General features: G+C 50.4%; 1 protein-coding gene across 1 annotated transcript in view; it reads left to right on the top strand.

Annotated features, from left to right (window-relative positions):
• The window catches only part of LOC120391057 (complement C3-like), an 84,141-nt gene that overhangs the window by 32,717 nt on the left and 36,253 nt on the right, over positions 1–15,171 (top strand). The window contains exons 18-26 of the mRNA XM_039514316.1: positions 305–416; positions 1,349–1,434; positions 1,616–1,755; positions 6,719–6,931; positions 8,749–8,815; positions 9,862–9,948; positions 10,698–10,901; positions 12,495–12,570; positions 13,944–14,103. Coding sequence (XP_039370250.1) covers positions 305–416; positions 1,349–1,434; positions 1,616–1,755; positions 6,719–6,931; positions 8,749–8,815; positions 9,862–9,948; positions 10,698–10,901; positions 12,495–12,570; positions 13,944–14,103 — 1,145 coding nt within the window. The remainder of the gene's footprint in view (positions 1–304; positions 417–1,348; positions 1,435–1,615; positions 1,756–6,718; positions 6,932–8,748; positions 8,816–9,861; positions 9,949–10,697; positions 10,902–12,494; positions 12,571–13,943; positions 14,104–15,171) is intronic.

Here is a 15,171-nt window from a genome sequence, read left to right as displayed (position 1 = left end):
CACATGTAGCACTGAGCCAGAGGCTTATACCAGTGTTATAGGAGCCCAGAAAAGGCTAGCTCATGAGGGAACAGCAAGGCAGGCATGGAGAGAAGAAGAAGCCTGTGGCTTCCCCTCCAGCCGTTCAACCACATTCTAATTCATGCTCTTCTGGGCTGGCAGCATCAAAACTTGGCAATGTAGGTCAAACCAGGGATGCTTTCAGGTCAATTCTAGAGTAGGCCAACCACCAAGTCCTTTCAGATTTGCCCTATCCCAATCAGTGTTACAGCAAAGCCAGACTGTCTGTGATTTAACTTCCCAGGTGACTTGGATGAAGATTTCTTGTCCGAAGAAGATATCACCTCAAGGAGCCAGTTTCCAAAGAGCTGGCTGTGGCAAGTGGAGCAGCTGACTGAGCGACCAAATGAACTGGGGTAAGAGCATGTGGCCGTGCCACTCCCATTCATTAAAGGGCCACATTCAGACGTGGCATGGTGTAGCTCCCACTGAAGTCAGTGTCTCTGCACCAACAAAATCCACAGTGGAGCTGGCTGGATTATTTGTCATGAATTATGGCTGGAATTCAGCAGCTGATCCATATTCATAGAGTCACTCCTAGATTTTTAAGGCCAGAAGGGGCCATTAGATCATCTAGTCTCACCTTCTGTATAACAGAGACCAGAGAATTTAATTCAGTTACTCCAGTTTTGAGCCCATATTTAGGTACCTAAAAGAACTGGCCCAACTTCCAGAGGTGCTGAGCAGCCAGTGCTATCCCCTGGCTTCAGCCCTAATGAAAAACCAGGCTGCTGATTTAGGTGCCAAAATATGGATGTAGGTGTCTGGCTGTTTAGCTTTGGCCTTTTATCCTGTTCGGGAACCGTTCCTCATTTCCGTTTGTTATTCAGGGTGTGTTATTGGGTTGCTGAGTCATGAGATATTGATGTTGCTTTCTAACTGGATGGCTGAACCTCTTTTTAAAAAAAATGGTAAATGAGACTCAGGGCCAGGCCCCTCTCTACTGGAATGGGATATAATTCCCCTGCTTGGATAGCTCAGTAGTTTAAGCATTGGCCTGCTAAACCCTGCGTTGTGAGTTTAATCCTTGAGGGGGCCATTTAGGGAACTGGGATAAAAACCTGTCTGGGGATTTGCCCTGTTTTGAACAGGGGGTTGGACTAGATGACCTCTTGAGGTCCATTCCAACCCTGATATTCTATGATTCATTGAATTAGACTTGGACACTACAATTAATGTCCTTACCCTTAAGACCTTTAAAGGAGGATCTAGATCCTTAGCAGGGGAGTGTCCATGAGTCCTAGCTCCTTCCTTCTGTAACAGGCTCTGTCTTTCTCTTTCCATGTAGAATTTCTTCCAAGACGGTGCTTTTTTTCCTGAAGGATTCCATCACCACTTGGGAAGTCCTGGCTGTGAGCCTTTCAGAGACCAAAGGTGAAGAACACCACAAGCTCTTCGGAGAACAGGCAGAAAAGCTAATGGGGAAAAGACCCCAGGCCACAATGGGCCTTGGAAAGGTCACAGTGAGATGGAACAATTGAGGAGACAGCAGACACATTTCAGGAATAAAGTAAAAGCCCCCCTGTCTCTGACCCTGGGTCTTTCCCCATTGCAGGGATCTGTGTGGCTGACCCCTATGAGATAAAAGTAATGAAAGATTTTTTCATTGACCTCCATCTGCCCTACTCTGTAGTGAGAAATGAGCAGGTGCAAATCCAGGCTATTCTCTACAACTATCGAGAACAAACAATTAAGGTAAGCTCACCGCCTCATGGGGCTCTGCAATGGACCTGAGGTGTCAATGCTTTGACAGACAGCCAAACCAAAACAAAATGGTGGAAGGCTTGTTCTTCTAGGGCCTGATCCCTTTGGGCTGGACACCTCCCATTGACCTTGTTGAGTGCTCAGCACCTTGCAGGATCAGGGCTGTGGAATCTACCCATTAAGAACATAAGAATGGCCATACTGGGTCAGACCAGTGGTCGATCTACCCCAGTATCCTGTCTTCCGACAGTGACCAGTGCCAGGTGCTTCAGAGGGAATGAACAGAACAGAACAGAATGATCCATCACCTGTTGCCTATTCCCAGCTTCTGGCAAGATTGCATGATATAGAGGGAGGTAAATAAATACTCTTCTGGCTGCCATTCTTATAGAATCATAGAATCATAGAATCTCAGGGTTGGAAGGGACCTCAGGAGGTCATCTAGTCCAACCCCCTGCTCAAAGCAGGACCAAACCCAACTAAATCATCCCAGCCTGGGCTTTGTCAAACCTGACCTTAAAAACCTCTAAGGAAGGAGATTCCACCACCTCCCTAGGTAACCCATTCCAGTTCTTCACCATCCCGATTGAACTGCAAATGCCAGGAGTTTTGCTCCTTTCAAGGCCTGGCGCCGGGCTCTCTGTCGGATGGGTTTCTCCTTCCATGGACTCGTCACCTGTTCTACGCTTTTCCTCCGTTTCCCCTCATACACAAGGTCCTGCTGAAGCTCCGACGGGACAAGGCACATCTCATCTTAATTGCGCCAGCGTGGCCCAGGCAACACTGGTTCACCACGCTGCTCCGTCTATCGGTAGCCAGCCCAATTCCTCTGCCGCTTCACCCAGACCTTATAACACAAGATCACGGCACTCTCCATCACCCGGACCTGCCGGCCCTCCACCTCACGGCGTGGCTCCTCAGTGGCTAGACCAGACGGAGTTGCGCTGCTCTGCTTCCGTGCAGCACGTTCTATTGAGCAGCAGAAAGCCTTCCACTCGATCTACCTACCTGGCCAAGTGGAAGCGCTTCGCTTGCTGGGCTCAAACGCGTGACGCTATTCCTTCGGAACTCCCGCTTCGCATGGTCCTTGACTATCTCTGGTCGCTAAAACAGCAAGGTCTTGCACTATCCTCCATCAAAGTGCACTTAGCGGCCATCTCCGCTTTCCACCCCGGTGAGGGGGGATATACGCTGTTCTCTCACCCGCTGACTACTCGTTTCAGAAAGGGCCTTGATCGTCTCTACCCCAGGTCCATCATCCGACTCCCACCTGGGACCTCAATCTGGTCCTCAACAGGCTCATGTCTCCGCCCTTTGAGCCACTCGCCACCTGCTCCTTGCTGTACCTCTCATGGAAGACGGGTTTCAGAGTAGCAGCCGTGTTAGTCTGTATCCGCAAAAAAAACAGGAGTACTTGTGGCACCTTCTTTAAGGTGCCACAAGTACTCCTGTTTTTTTTCATGGAAGACGGTTTTTCTCGTGGCTATCACATCCGCCAGGCGGGTCTCTGAGCTCAAAGCGCTCATGGTGGACCCGCCGTACGCAGTTTTTCATAAGGACAAGGTGCAGCTACGTCCACATCTGGCGTTTCTCCCGAAGGTAGTGTCCGCGTTCCACAATAACCAGGATATCTTCCTTCCAGTTTTCTTTCCGAAGCCTCACGCATCTCCGCGAGAGCAATGACTTCACTCCCTCAATGTTCGCAGGGCGTTGGCTTTCTATGTTGATCGAACAAGACCGTTCCGCAAATCCCCGCAACTGTTTATGGCAATTGCTGACCGGATGCGAGGTCTTCCTGTCTCGTCACAGCGAATCTCCTCGTGGCTCACAGAGTGCATTCGCACCTGCTATAACTTGCCTAATGTCCCTTTGGGCCATCTCACCGCCCACTCTACCAGGGCCCAGGCGTCCTCCGCTGCCTTTCTGGCGCAAGTACCTATACAAGAGATATGCCGAGCGGCGACCTGGTCGTCCGTCCATACTTTCGCCTCACACTACGCCCTGGTCCAACAATCGAGAGATGACGCAGCCTTTGGCTCTGCGGTCCTGCATACCGCCACGTCTCACTCCGACCCCACCACCTAGGTAAGGCTTGGGAATCACCTAACTGGAATGGATATGAGCAATCACTTGAAGAAGAAAAAACGGTTACTTACCTTTGTAACTGTTGTTCTTCGAGATGTGTTGCTCATATCCATTCCACACCCACCCTCCTTCCCCACTGTCGGAGTAGCCGGCAAGAAGGAACTGAGGGTCGGGTGGGTCGGCTGAGGTATATATGCGGTGCCGTTATGGCGCCACTCCAGGGGGCGCTCAGCCGACCCACTGGGGTTGCTAGGGTAAAAGTCTTCCGACGAAAGTGCACGCGGCGCGCACACACCTAACTGGAATGGATATGAGCATCACATCTCGAAGAACAACAGTTACAAAGGTAAGTAACCGTTTTTTTCTTCCTTGTGTCAGGATCCTGAACTTGACCATCTCATGGTCACTGCCTCCCAGGTTCCCATCCACTATTGCTTCCTCTACTATTTCTTCCCTGTTTGTGAGCAGCAGGTCAAGAAGAGCTTTTCCCCTAGTTGGTTTCTCCAGCACTTGCACCAGGAAATTGTCCCCTATACTTTCCAGAAAATTCCTGGATTGTCTGTGCACTGCTGTATTGCTCTCCCAGCAGATATCGGGGTGATTAAAGTCACCCATGAGAACCAGGGCCTGCGATCTAGCAACTTCTGTTAGTTGCTGGAAGAAAGCCTCGTCCACCTCATCCCCCTGGTCTGGTGGTCTGTAGCAGACTCCCACCACGACATTACCCTTGTTGTTCATACTTCTAAATTTAATCCAGAGACTCTCAGGTTTTTCTGCAGTTTCATACTGGAGCTCTGAGCAGTCATACTGCTCCCTTACATACAATGCAACTCCCCCACCTTTTCTGCCCTGCCTGTCCTTCCTGAACAGTTTATATCCATCCATGACAGTACTCCAATCATGTGAGTCATCCCACCAAGTCTCTGTTATTCCAATTACATCATAATTCCTTGACTGTGCCAGGACTTCTAGTTCTCCCTGCTTGTTCCCCAGGCTTCTTGCATTTGTGTATAGACATGTAAGATAATTCACTGATCATCCTGGTGTCCCAGAATGGGGCAGGAGCCCTCCCCTCTTGCACTCACCTACTTGTGCTTTCTCCCGATATCCCACTTCCCCACTTACCTCGGGGCTTTGGTCTCCTTCCCCCGGTGAACCTAGTTTAAAGCCCTCCTCACTAGGTTAGCCAGCCTGCTTGCAAAGATGCTCTTCCCTCTCTTCGTGAGGTGGAGCCCATCTCTGCCTAGCAACCCTTCTCCTTGGAAGACCATCCCATGGTCAAAGAATCCAAACCCTTCTCTCCGACACCATCTGTGTAGCCATTCGTTGATTTCCATGATTCGACGATCTCTACCCTGGCCTTTTCCTGCCACAGGGAGGATAGACGAGAACACCACTTGCGCCTCAAACTCCTTTATCCTTCTTAACAGAGCCACATAGTCTGCAGTGATACACTCAAGGTCATTCTTGGCAGTATCATTGGTGCCCACGTGGAGAAGCAGGAAGGGGTAGCGATCCGAGGGCTTGATGAGTCTCGGCAGTCTCTCCGTCACATCCTGAATCCTAGCCCCTGGCAAGCAGCACACCTCTCGGTTTACCCGGTCAGGGCGGCAGATAGATGACTCAGTCCCCCTGAGGAGAGAGTCCCTGACCACCACCCTCCTCCTCCTCCTCCTCCTCCTCCTCTTGGGAGTGGTGGTCGTGGAAACCCCATCCCTAGGACGGTGCATCTCATGCCTTCCAATCAGTGGAGTCTTCTTCTGCTCTGTTCCCTCAGATGTATCATTCACTCCACTCTCTGCACTAGTACCTGCGGAGAGAACATGAAAACGGTTGCTCACCTGTATCTGTGTTTCTGGTACATGGACGTTTCTGGTACTCTTTCCTCTTCTGGAAGCCACATGCCGCCAATTATCCTCGCTGGCCTTCTGTCCCCGCTGCGTAGCCTGCTCTGAATCTTCAGAACATTGTGCCCGCTGAAGCTGATCCTGACGTCTATCCAGGAAATCCTCATTTTCTTTAATGGAACGCAGGGTTGATATTCGTTTCTCCAGACCTTGAATCTTCTCTTCCAATATGGAGATCAGCTTGCACTTTGTACAGACAAAGTCGCTTCTATCCTGTGGAAGGAAGACAAACATGGCACATCCTGTGCAGGTCACAACAGTGGATTGCTCAGCATCCATAGTCTCTTCCTTCTAAGAGCTTCCTTACTTGTGGCAGAAGCTACTCAGGGAAACCTGCGAGAGGGGAGCCTCAGTAGGCTCTCTCCAGGCGAACTCCCAGGCAAATTCCTTCTGTTTGCCTCTCTGCTGTTCACTGCTCAGCTGGTTTGCAGCTGACTGCCTTTTTATAACAGTCAGGCCCAGCTGGAACAAAGCACTCCCAAATCACACTGGTCAAACAAGCAATCAAACAATCAAGCACAGGATCAAACTGCCAAACTTTCCCCCAACAGACATCCAGATACTCACCAGCGCAGTCCCCCTAATGCAGCACTTAGCGTACCTCTGCTCAGTCAGCTCCCAGTCAGTCTCTTCTCTGGCTGGGCCTCAAATCTGTGAGTGGGTATCAGGTTCGGAGCTTTCTGCTGACTCACACCGGTAGCCAGACCAGGTGGGTCTCATTACTTCCACTCAGGAACACCACAGGCTGTGGGTCTCTCTGAGGCAAGACAGAACTGGGGGTGGTCCTGAAGGGCCTCTCAGGAAGGAGGTCAGGATACAGTCACATGCTTTGTAAGTACAGTCCTGTCTGTTATTTATTAAGATTAAAGGCAAACTCCAGTCAGAGGGTATGATTTGGATCAATGCCCTACAGTGTCATGGTGTGCAGACTGCCTGCTCATGAATCTCTGTTCTCTTCTCAGGTCCGGCTGGAGCTGATGCACAACCCAGTTTTCTGCGGTGCATCCACTTCCAAGGCTAAATACCAGCAGATCCTTGACATCAAAGCCAAGTCCTCCCTGGCCGTGCCATTAGTGATTGTCCCATTACAGCTGGGATGTCACTACATTGAGGTCAAGGCAGCGATATGGGGCAGTTTTGTGTCTGATGGCGTGAGAAAGAAACTGAAGGTTGTGGTAGGTATCAAGTGACAGGGGCATGATATCTGCTGGAGAGCAAGAGGCTGGAGGCCAGATTGGCTGGGTTCTGGAATTGGTGCTGTACTTTAACCTGTTACATTAATACCCTGCATCTCCATCCTCGTCTCACTTCCTCCCCTCCCCTGTGGCAACTACAGCAGGGCTGGGGCTGGCCTGGTTATCTTGCACTCGATCCTCTGAGTCATCATATAAGAGACCTAAGTTCAGTTCCTCAGGCCCAGGGTCTTGCTCCTTGGACCAGTGGGTGCTGGAATCAGCGCACCCAGGGAGAACCTCATATCACTCGGCAGAGAGAGCTGAGCAAATGAGCAGCATTGGTGGGTTGTGAAGGGCGTCCCATTGGCCTGTCCCAGGAGATCACTGCAATGCTGGGTGAGAGAAAGATCCTCCACTGAAGATCAGGGCATAGAAAAGTCCTTCAGGGAGGTCACAGAGCAATGATGGAATTAATTGAGCTTCTCACTTCCTCGCCCTGCCAGACTCTGTTGTCCAGATTCATAAGAATGGCCATATGGGGTCAGACCAAAGTCCATCTAGCCCAGTATCCTGTTAAGGCTAAATTCCACTCTGGTACTTCTAGTGTAGAAGGTGGGGGCCCGCAAGGATTCTAAAAATTAATACTGGCTACTCCAGGCTTGTATTAAACTCCCAAAGTTACAGCTTTTCTCTGACCTTGGCTTGGTAAACGCTGCCACCACCCAAATGCAAAAAAAAGCTTATGGAGGGCATGAGAAAAAAAAACAAAGGAAATTAGTTGTAGTCACCAGCTAATCAAACAGCAGATGCACAAACCTCTTAGCACACAAAAATCCAAATCCTTCTTAAAAATGGTAAATTTTATTAAAAACAAAAAGGAAGAAAGTACATCTGGAATTTAGGTTTTTGCTAGATTTTAAAAGAGCAATTCCAAAAATCAAGCACCCAAACTAGCTTTCTTGGGGGTTCAGCTTAAAGGTTACACGCAAACAAAAGCATCAGGGGTTAGCACAGAGGAGATCCACAAGCCAGAATAAGAAATAAACCTGATTGTGTCTAACTAAACATTCCCTATCCAAATAATTTCTTCTATGTATGGAAGATACTTTTTCATACCTGGTTCAAACCTTCTACAGCATTCCTGCTCATAGCATTGCTGCTCTGTGTCCCTGCAGCCCAGAGAACAACAGACAAAGGGAAAGTTTCTTTTCCAATTTTTAAAAGTTCTAGCCTTCCCATTGGCTCTTTTAGTCAGGTGCCCACTTTTTTTTTCTTTACTGGGGCGACTTTTTAACCCTTACAGGTAAAGCAAGTAGGAAACAGCTACCAAGAGGGATTTTACAGCTAACTGGCTGGCTAGTGTCCATCAAAGGGAGTTACCCTCCCCCCCTTCATTTATCACACCTGTCTTCCAACAATGGCCAATGCCAGGTGCCCCAGAGGGAATGACCAGAACAGGCAGTCGTTAAGTGATCCTTTCCCTGTCGCCCATTCCCAGCTTCTGGCAAAAATTCCTCCCGTTCATCTGTGGTGGAATCAGTGGTGTTACGCTTGGGATGAATTTGGCCTAGGGACTTCTTCTTGGATGCATCCTAACCACGATCCAAAACAAAAGAGGATGCTGCCTGAGGTTGAGGTCAGATTCCAGACTCATTGGGACGGAGCCTGATCTCAGTTTCACTTGACCACGGACTTCCAGTGGAGTCACTCCTGATTCACGCTGATCACAAGATCAGCAAGTTGCTCACCTTTTCCTACTGCTCTTCATTGTCTCTGGATGCTACTGTGCTTACTATGCTCTTGTCGTTCCTTTCTAGCCTGAAGGGATGAGGACGACCAAAACAATTATGTCTGTGGTACTGGATCCATCTGTGAAAGGAGCAGGTGAGTAGCCGCACTGCTTTGCCTTTATGTGGTGCCTCTCATCCTGAAGGTCTCAAAGAATTGCACAATCTATATCTATGTGAGAGCATCTCTGTTTTTGGAGTCCTTGTATCCAACCCAAACCCTTAATCGAATCTGCAGCAAACTTCCCTGAAAAAATCTGCCCTGGCATAGAAAAAATCATAGAAAACTCATAGAATTCAAGATCAGAAGGGACCATTATGATCATCTAGTCTGACCTCCTGCAAGATGCAGGCCACATAAGCTGATCCACCCACTCCTGAAATAATTCTCTCCCTTGACTCTGCTGTTGAATGCTCCAAATCATGATTTAAAGACTTCTAGTAGCAGATAATCCACCAGCAAGCGACCCCTGCCCATGCTTCGGAGGAAGGCGAAAAACCTCCAGGGCCACTGCCAATCTACCCTGGAGGAAAATTCCTTCCCGACCCCAAATATGGCGATCAGCTGAACCCCGAGCATGCGAGCAAGACTCTCCAGCCAGACCCTCTGGAAAAAGGCTAACAATATCCTATCATTGACCCTTTGTACTAATTACCCTTGTGGCATGTTATTGATCTATTGACTAAACCCGTTATCCTATCATACCATCCCCTCCATAAACTTATCTAGCTTAATCTTAAAGTCATGGAGGTCCTTCGCCCCCACTGTTTCCCTCGGTAGGCTGTTCCAGAATTGCACTCCTCTGATGGTTAGAAACCTTCGTCTAATTTCAAGCCTAAATTTCCTGACTGACACGTGCGAGATTTCAGAGGGATTGGTTTAGTGTTGGCTGAGATGGAGGTCAAAATCAGGCTCATCACAGAAGACTAGAATCAGCAATATGCAGAGCAATTCAGCTGCCACTGAAATGCAGCCACCTCTGCCTGCCCCGTATTCATAGCTTCCTGATTCCTATCTCAGCTGCCCCCTCCCTCCCTTTGCCCTAGCACGTCAGTGGATTGTGCAGGGCTCTCTATGAACAAAGCTCAGCCGGCTGGACAGATTGCATTTCACTATCTCTTCTCCTCATCCTTCCTTTTCAGGGGGAGTCCAGGAAGTGAAGGTGAAAGCGGCAGATATAGATGACATGGTTCCAGACACAGAATCGGAGACCAAAGTCAGCATCCAAGGCAAGGGCCTCTGATTTGAAAGTGTTTTATGCTTTAGAAACAGAGTGAAGGGAGCAATGAATTCTTCTCTGGTAGCCACACTCGCAGGAGGTGGACCGATTACCCACTTGGTTCTGTTACAACTGTCTACGTGCACTATAGAGCATTAGTGGCCAAGATAGAGAAAGGTCATTGTCAGCGTGTGGCTAAACAAGGTGCTGACAGGAGAGACAGGTGCACAGAAATAAGGAGCACCCAGGGGGCAGCCTATGTCACTGGACAGGATGGCCTAGTGGTTTGGGCCCTAGCTTAGTATTTCAGAAGCCTGAGTTCAAGATCTTGCTCTTCCACAGACGTCCCTGGTAACTTTGGGCAGCTCCCTTAGCCTGTCTGTGCTTCAGTGCCCCCATCTGTAAAATGTGGATAATACCCTTTCCTTTGTCCCCATTCAGCTCAACCAGCAAGGGCTGGTGCTTTCAGAGTGGGGGTGTCCAGGTTCTATCCCCACCGCTGGCAGAGCTGGAGTGAAGTACCTAGGAGGGCTTGGTGAGAAATGCTCAGAGCATTGTAGGAACTTTGTCAGCACACAGGGCTGAGATCAATTTTTGCTGGGATAGGATCTGACTTTCATGAGGTTTGGGTGTGCTCAGCACCATGCAGGATTGAGCTCTCAATCTGCCCCTGCCCGCAGAGAGGTCTGTCTGTCTCTCTGTCCCCACCAGTGCCTGCTCTCCCTGCTTGAATTCACACTGCGTTATTTCCTTGGCCAGGAAACCCTGTGACAATCATTGTCGAAAATTCCATTGATGGGGCCAACCTGAAGCACCTCATTGTGACGCCATCTGGCTCTGGGGAAGAGAACATGATCGGCATGACCCCCCCGGTCATCGCCACCATCTACCTGGACAGCACCGAGCAGTGGGAAAGGATCGGGGTGGAACGCAGGGCGGAAGCCATCAAGTTGATCATGCAAGGTAAGTACTTCTCATGCCAGACAGCAAATCCCTCTTCAGGCTCGTGTTGGGGACACAGGACTGGCCCCGAGGTCCATCTAGCCCAGTAGCCTGTGTCGGAGAGTGGCCGGTACCAAATGCTTCAGAAACCTCACGTTAAGCACATTGGGCAGTAGATAGAGAGCCCAGGGATCAGGCAGCTGGCCTGGCACTCAGGGGACCCCAGTTCAGTTCCCTGCTCTGCCACAGACTCCTGGTGTGATGTTGGGCAAGTCACTTAATCTCTCTGTGACTCCATTTCCCCCTCTGCAAATGGGGAGAGTCTCAGTGCCCTGCTGGCAGGGGGGTTGTGAGGGTAGATGGCAGGAGCTCCGCAAGCTCCCACTGGCACCAGATTGTGGCCCCTTCCCCATGAAGCCCTGCCCCCTCTCTGCCCCTCCCCCTGTGGGCCACCCACGCTCCGCCCCGAGGCCCTGCCCCACTAGGCTTCTCCCCCCCGAGGCCTTGCCCTTGCTCCACCTCTTCCCGCCTCCATTCTGCTGCTCACTCCCCTCCGCCCCCCATCACTCACCCATGAGGCAGGAAAAAAGCAGGAGAGGCCATGTCCCCCTGGTACCCCCCATTCCGGCACCCCTGGTAGATACATTGAAGAATGTGAGTCACCCGGGTACTATGGGAATGGGGGCTAGATAAGCCCCTGAAATAGAGAGAGAATCTGCCTCCCACTTTAGGTCTCCTACTCCCTTTAGAGGTTGGTTTAAGACCTGAGGCATGAGGTTTAATATCCCTCCCCCAGTGTACACCAGCATTAGTCATGATAACTCGGAATAGACCTTCCTATGCAGAGAAACACCCAACCCCATTTTCAGTCCTGCTGGGCTTTTGGGCTCCTGTTCATTGCTAGCCCATGGCTGTTGTGCAGGGGATGGGATGGTCGTGGGGTGGAGGCCATTCACCCACAGTTCAAATCCATGTCAGGTAGCGAGGAAGGATAGAAAATCTCATGACCATCGAGAGAACTTGGTAGGTTTCAGCCTAGCTCCTGAAGGAACAGGTGTCCCTTTCCCTACACCGCGGGCCCCTTTGTGGGCTGCCTACATTAGGCGCGGAGTTTAAACTACAAACATCCCATCCCTTAAGCTTTTACAATATGGGGAAACTGAGGCAGGCAGCGACTTGCCCAACAGCACATCACACAGTGAGTGACAGAACTGAGAACTGAACCCAGGAGTCCTGACTCACAGCATCTTGCTCCAAATATTAACCCACCCTCCCCTCCCCGAGCCTGGCATAGAACCCAGGCAACCCGTCTCCCAGGTCCCCATACACTGTAATCACTTGGCCCCACTCCCACCCCGAAGGGAGGATTCATGCTGGTGAGGAACAGGGCAGTGCCCATGCCAATTGGCTTCCCCACCTGACAGCTTTCTGCCTTTGCTTCCCTTGAGTTGCTGTGTCCCTCCTGAGAGACACCTGCAGAAAAAGGGAGAGCCTCCCAACTCAGACAGCAGCGGCAGGGGTCACAGCTCTTACTTCATTTGCCTTATGCATGTAAAGTCCTCATTAGACACTCGCCAGACATGACACAGCTCCTTCGTACTCTTCCTGTTTCAGGTTATACACAACAGATGGTTTACAAAAAACCTGACTTCTCATACGCTGCTTTCAAAGACCGGCCATCAAGCACTTGGTGAGGACAGTGGGTTTTCTAATGCACCCTCTTGCTCAGCGTTAGCCTGATCCTACACATGTAATTTGTGAGCCAGAGCAAGTCAGTCTCCAGCCCAAAACCAGAGGGCAAAGGTCAACATACACAATGGGAAAAAAATACCCAATCCAACTCCCACAGATGGCAATGGAACGACACCCAAAGATGAGACAGGCACCTGGCAGGATTTACAAAAGCACCTAAGCAGAGTAGGGGCTTAATTCCCTTTGAAAGTCAATGGGACTGGGGTGCCTAACTCACTTAGGCACTTTGGAAAATCCCGCTAGATGCCTATTTGCATTTTTAGGTGCCTAAATACGTTGTAAATGTGGCCCCAGTGATTTCAGTGACAGGTCAGTGTGGGTGAGCAGATGGCTTGAGAGATTGGGAATGAATAAAGCGAAGATTTAGTCATGGGTATTTTTAGTAAAAGTCATGGACAGGCCACAGGCAATAAACAAAAATTCACGGCCCATGACCTGTCCATGACTTTTACCAGAAATACCCCATCAGGGTGTCACACCCCTGACTAATTCTTAGCTGCTCCTAGGGCGCCCCTGCTCTGGGGGTCCCCAGGGAGCTGCTGCTCTGGGGGTCTCCTTGATGCTGCTGCTCTGGACGTCCCTGAGTGCTGGGGGATTCCCGGGGGCTGACAGCTGGCTCCTGCTCCAGCGGCAGGGTCTGATGGCCTCCAGGGCTGCTCCCAGGACCGCTGCTCCAGACCCTGCTCAGACTGTCCCCAGGGTGGCCCCTGGCACTGCTGCTGCTCAGGCGGTCCCTGGGGACGCCCCCAGGACTGATGCTCAGGCGGTCCCGGGGCCAGCCACACCAGCTGCTGCAGCTGTGGAAGCCATGGAAAGTCACGGAATCCATGACTTCCACAACCTCCATGACAGACTTGCAGCCTTAGTAATGAACTCCAGGTCCTTTCACTTTTAGGTGGCTAGTTTGTAGCTGGCTCAGACTAACCGTTACCATCTTGACGACTGTTCACTGGCTTGTGTGAAGTTGAGTTTGGTGACTCTCTGGTCCAGTTCCCAGTGGCCAGCGGTCCACAGAGCGCCCCCAACCCCACCATCCTGGTCATACCACTGCAGGCAGGGAGAGTTCAGCTGGCTTAAGTAGAGCCAGCCGTAATGGGGAGCAGTGTCTGGATGCGCTTTCCCAGACAAGTGGTGACATTTTCCCTAGCTCCCGCTCACTCAGATTACCATAAACTGGCCTACATGAGCCTCCCTCCATTTACTGCTGTGAAATGTCTCAACTCATACCTGAGTGCAGACGGTCCAGCTTTCACACTAAGGGCAATTCCAGGAAGGCAGGAGTGACCGTGATGTGATTGATTCTGCCCTCAGGCTGACGGCATATGTGACAAAGGTCTTTGCCATGGCTAAGAAACTGATGCCCATTGAAAACCAAGTTATCTGTGGGGCGGTGAAATGGCTGACCCTGGAAAAGCAGAAACTGGATGGAGTCTTCCAAGAAGATGCCCCCGTAATCCACGGAGAGATGGTTGTACGTGTTTCCTTTGACTTTTACACACACTTTTACACACCAATCACTACCCACCTCAATCATACAGTCTCCCACAGTATTCTTGCCAGCAAGTTAAAGAAGTATGGGCTGGATGAATGTGGATAGAAAACTGGCTAGATGGTTGGGCTCAACGGGTAATGATCAATGGTTCCATGTCTAGTTGGCAGCCGGTATCAAGTGGAGTGGAGTGGTTCCATGTCTAGTTGGCAGCCGGTATCAAGTGGAGTGCCCCAAGGGTCGGTGCTGGGGCCGGTTTTGTTCAATATCTTCATTAACGATCTGGAGGATGGTGTGGACTGCACCCTTAGCAAGTTTGCAGATGACACTAAACTGAGAGGAGTGGTTGATACACTGGAGGGTATGGATAGGATACAGAGGGACCTAGACAAATTAGAGGATTGGTCCAAAAGAAATCTGATGAGGTTCAACAAGGACAAGTGCAGAGTCCTGCACTTAGGACGGAAGAATCCCATGCACTGCTACAGACTAGGGACCGAATGGCTGGGCAGCAGTTCTGCAGAAAAGGACCTAGGGGTTACGGTGGACGAAAAGCTGAATATGAGTCAACAGTGTGCCCTTGTTGCCAAGAAGGCTAATGGCATTTTGGGTTGTATAAGTAGGGGCATTTCCAGCAGATCGAGGGATGTGATCATTCCCCTCTATTCAGCACTGGTGAAGCCTCATCTGGAGTACTGTGTCTAGTTTTGGGCCCCATACTACAAGAAGGATGTGGATAAATTGGAGAGAGTCCAGCGGAGGGCAACAAAAATGATTAGGGGGCTGGAGCACATGACTTATGAGGAGAGGCTGAGGGAACTGGGATTGTTTAGCCTGCAGAAGAGAAGAATGAGGAGGGATTTGATAGCCGCTTTCAACTACCTGAAAGGGGGTTCCAAAGAGGATGGATCTAGACTGTTCTCAGTGGTAGAATATGACAGAACAAGGAGTAATGGTCTCAAGTTGCAGAGGGGGAGGTTTAGGTTGGACATTAGGAAAAACTTTTTCACTAGTAGGGTGGTGAAGAACTGGAATGGGTTACCTAGGGAG

Source organism: Mauremys reevesii, linkage group 25 (assembly GCF_016161935.1).
Source record: "Mauremys reevesii isolate NIE-2019 linkage group 25, ASM1616193v1, whole genome shotgun sequence".
NCBI lineage: Eukaryota > Metazoa > Chordata > Testudines > Geoemydidae > Mauremys > Mauremys reevesii.
The sequence above is the reverse complement of the archived record's forward strand: the minus strand, read 5'-3'. Positions and strand labels throughout refer to the sequence as shown.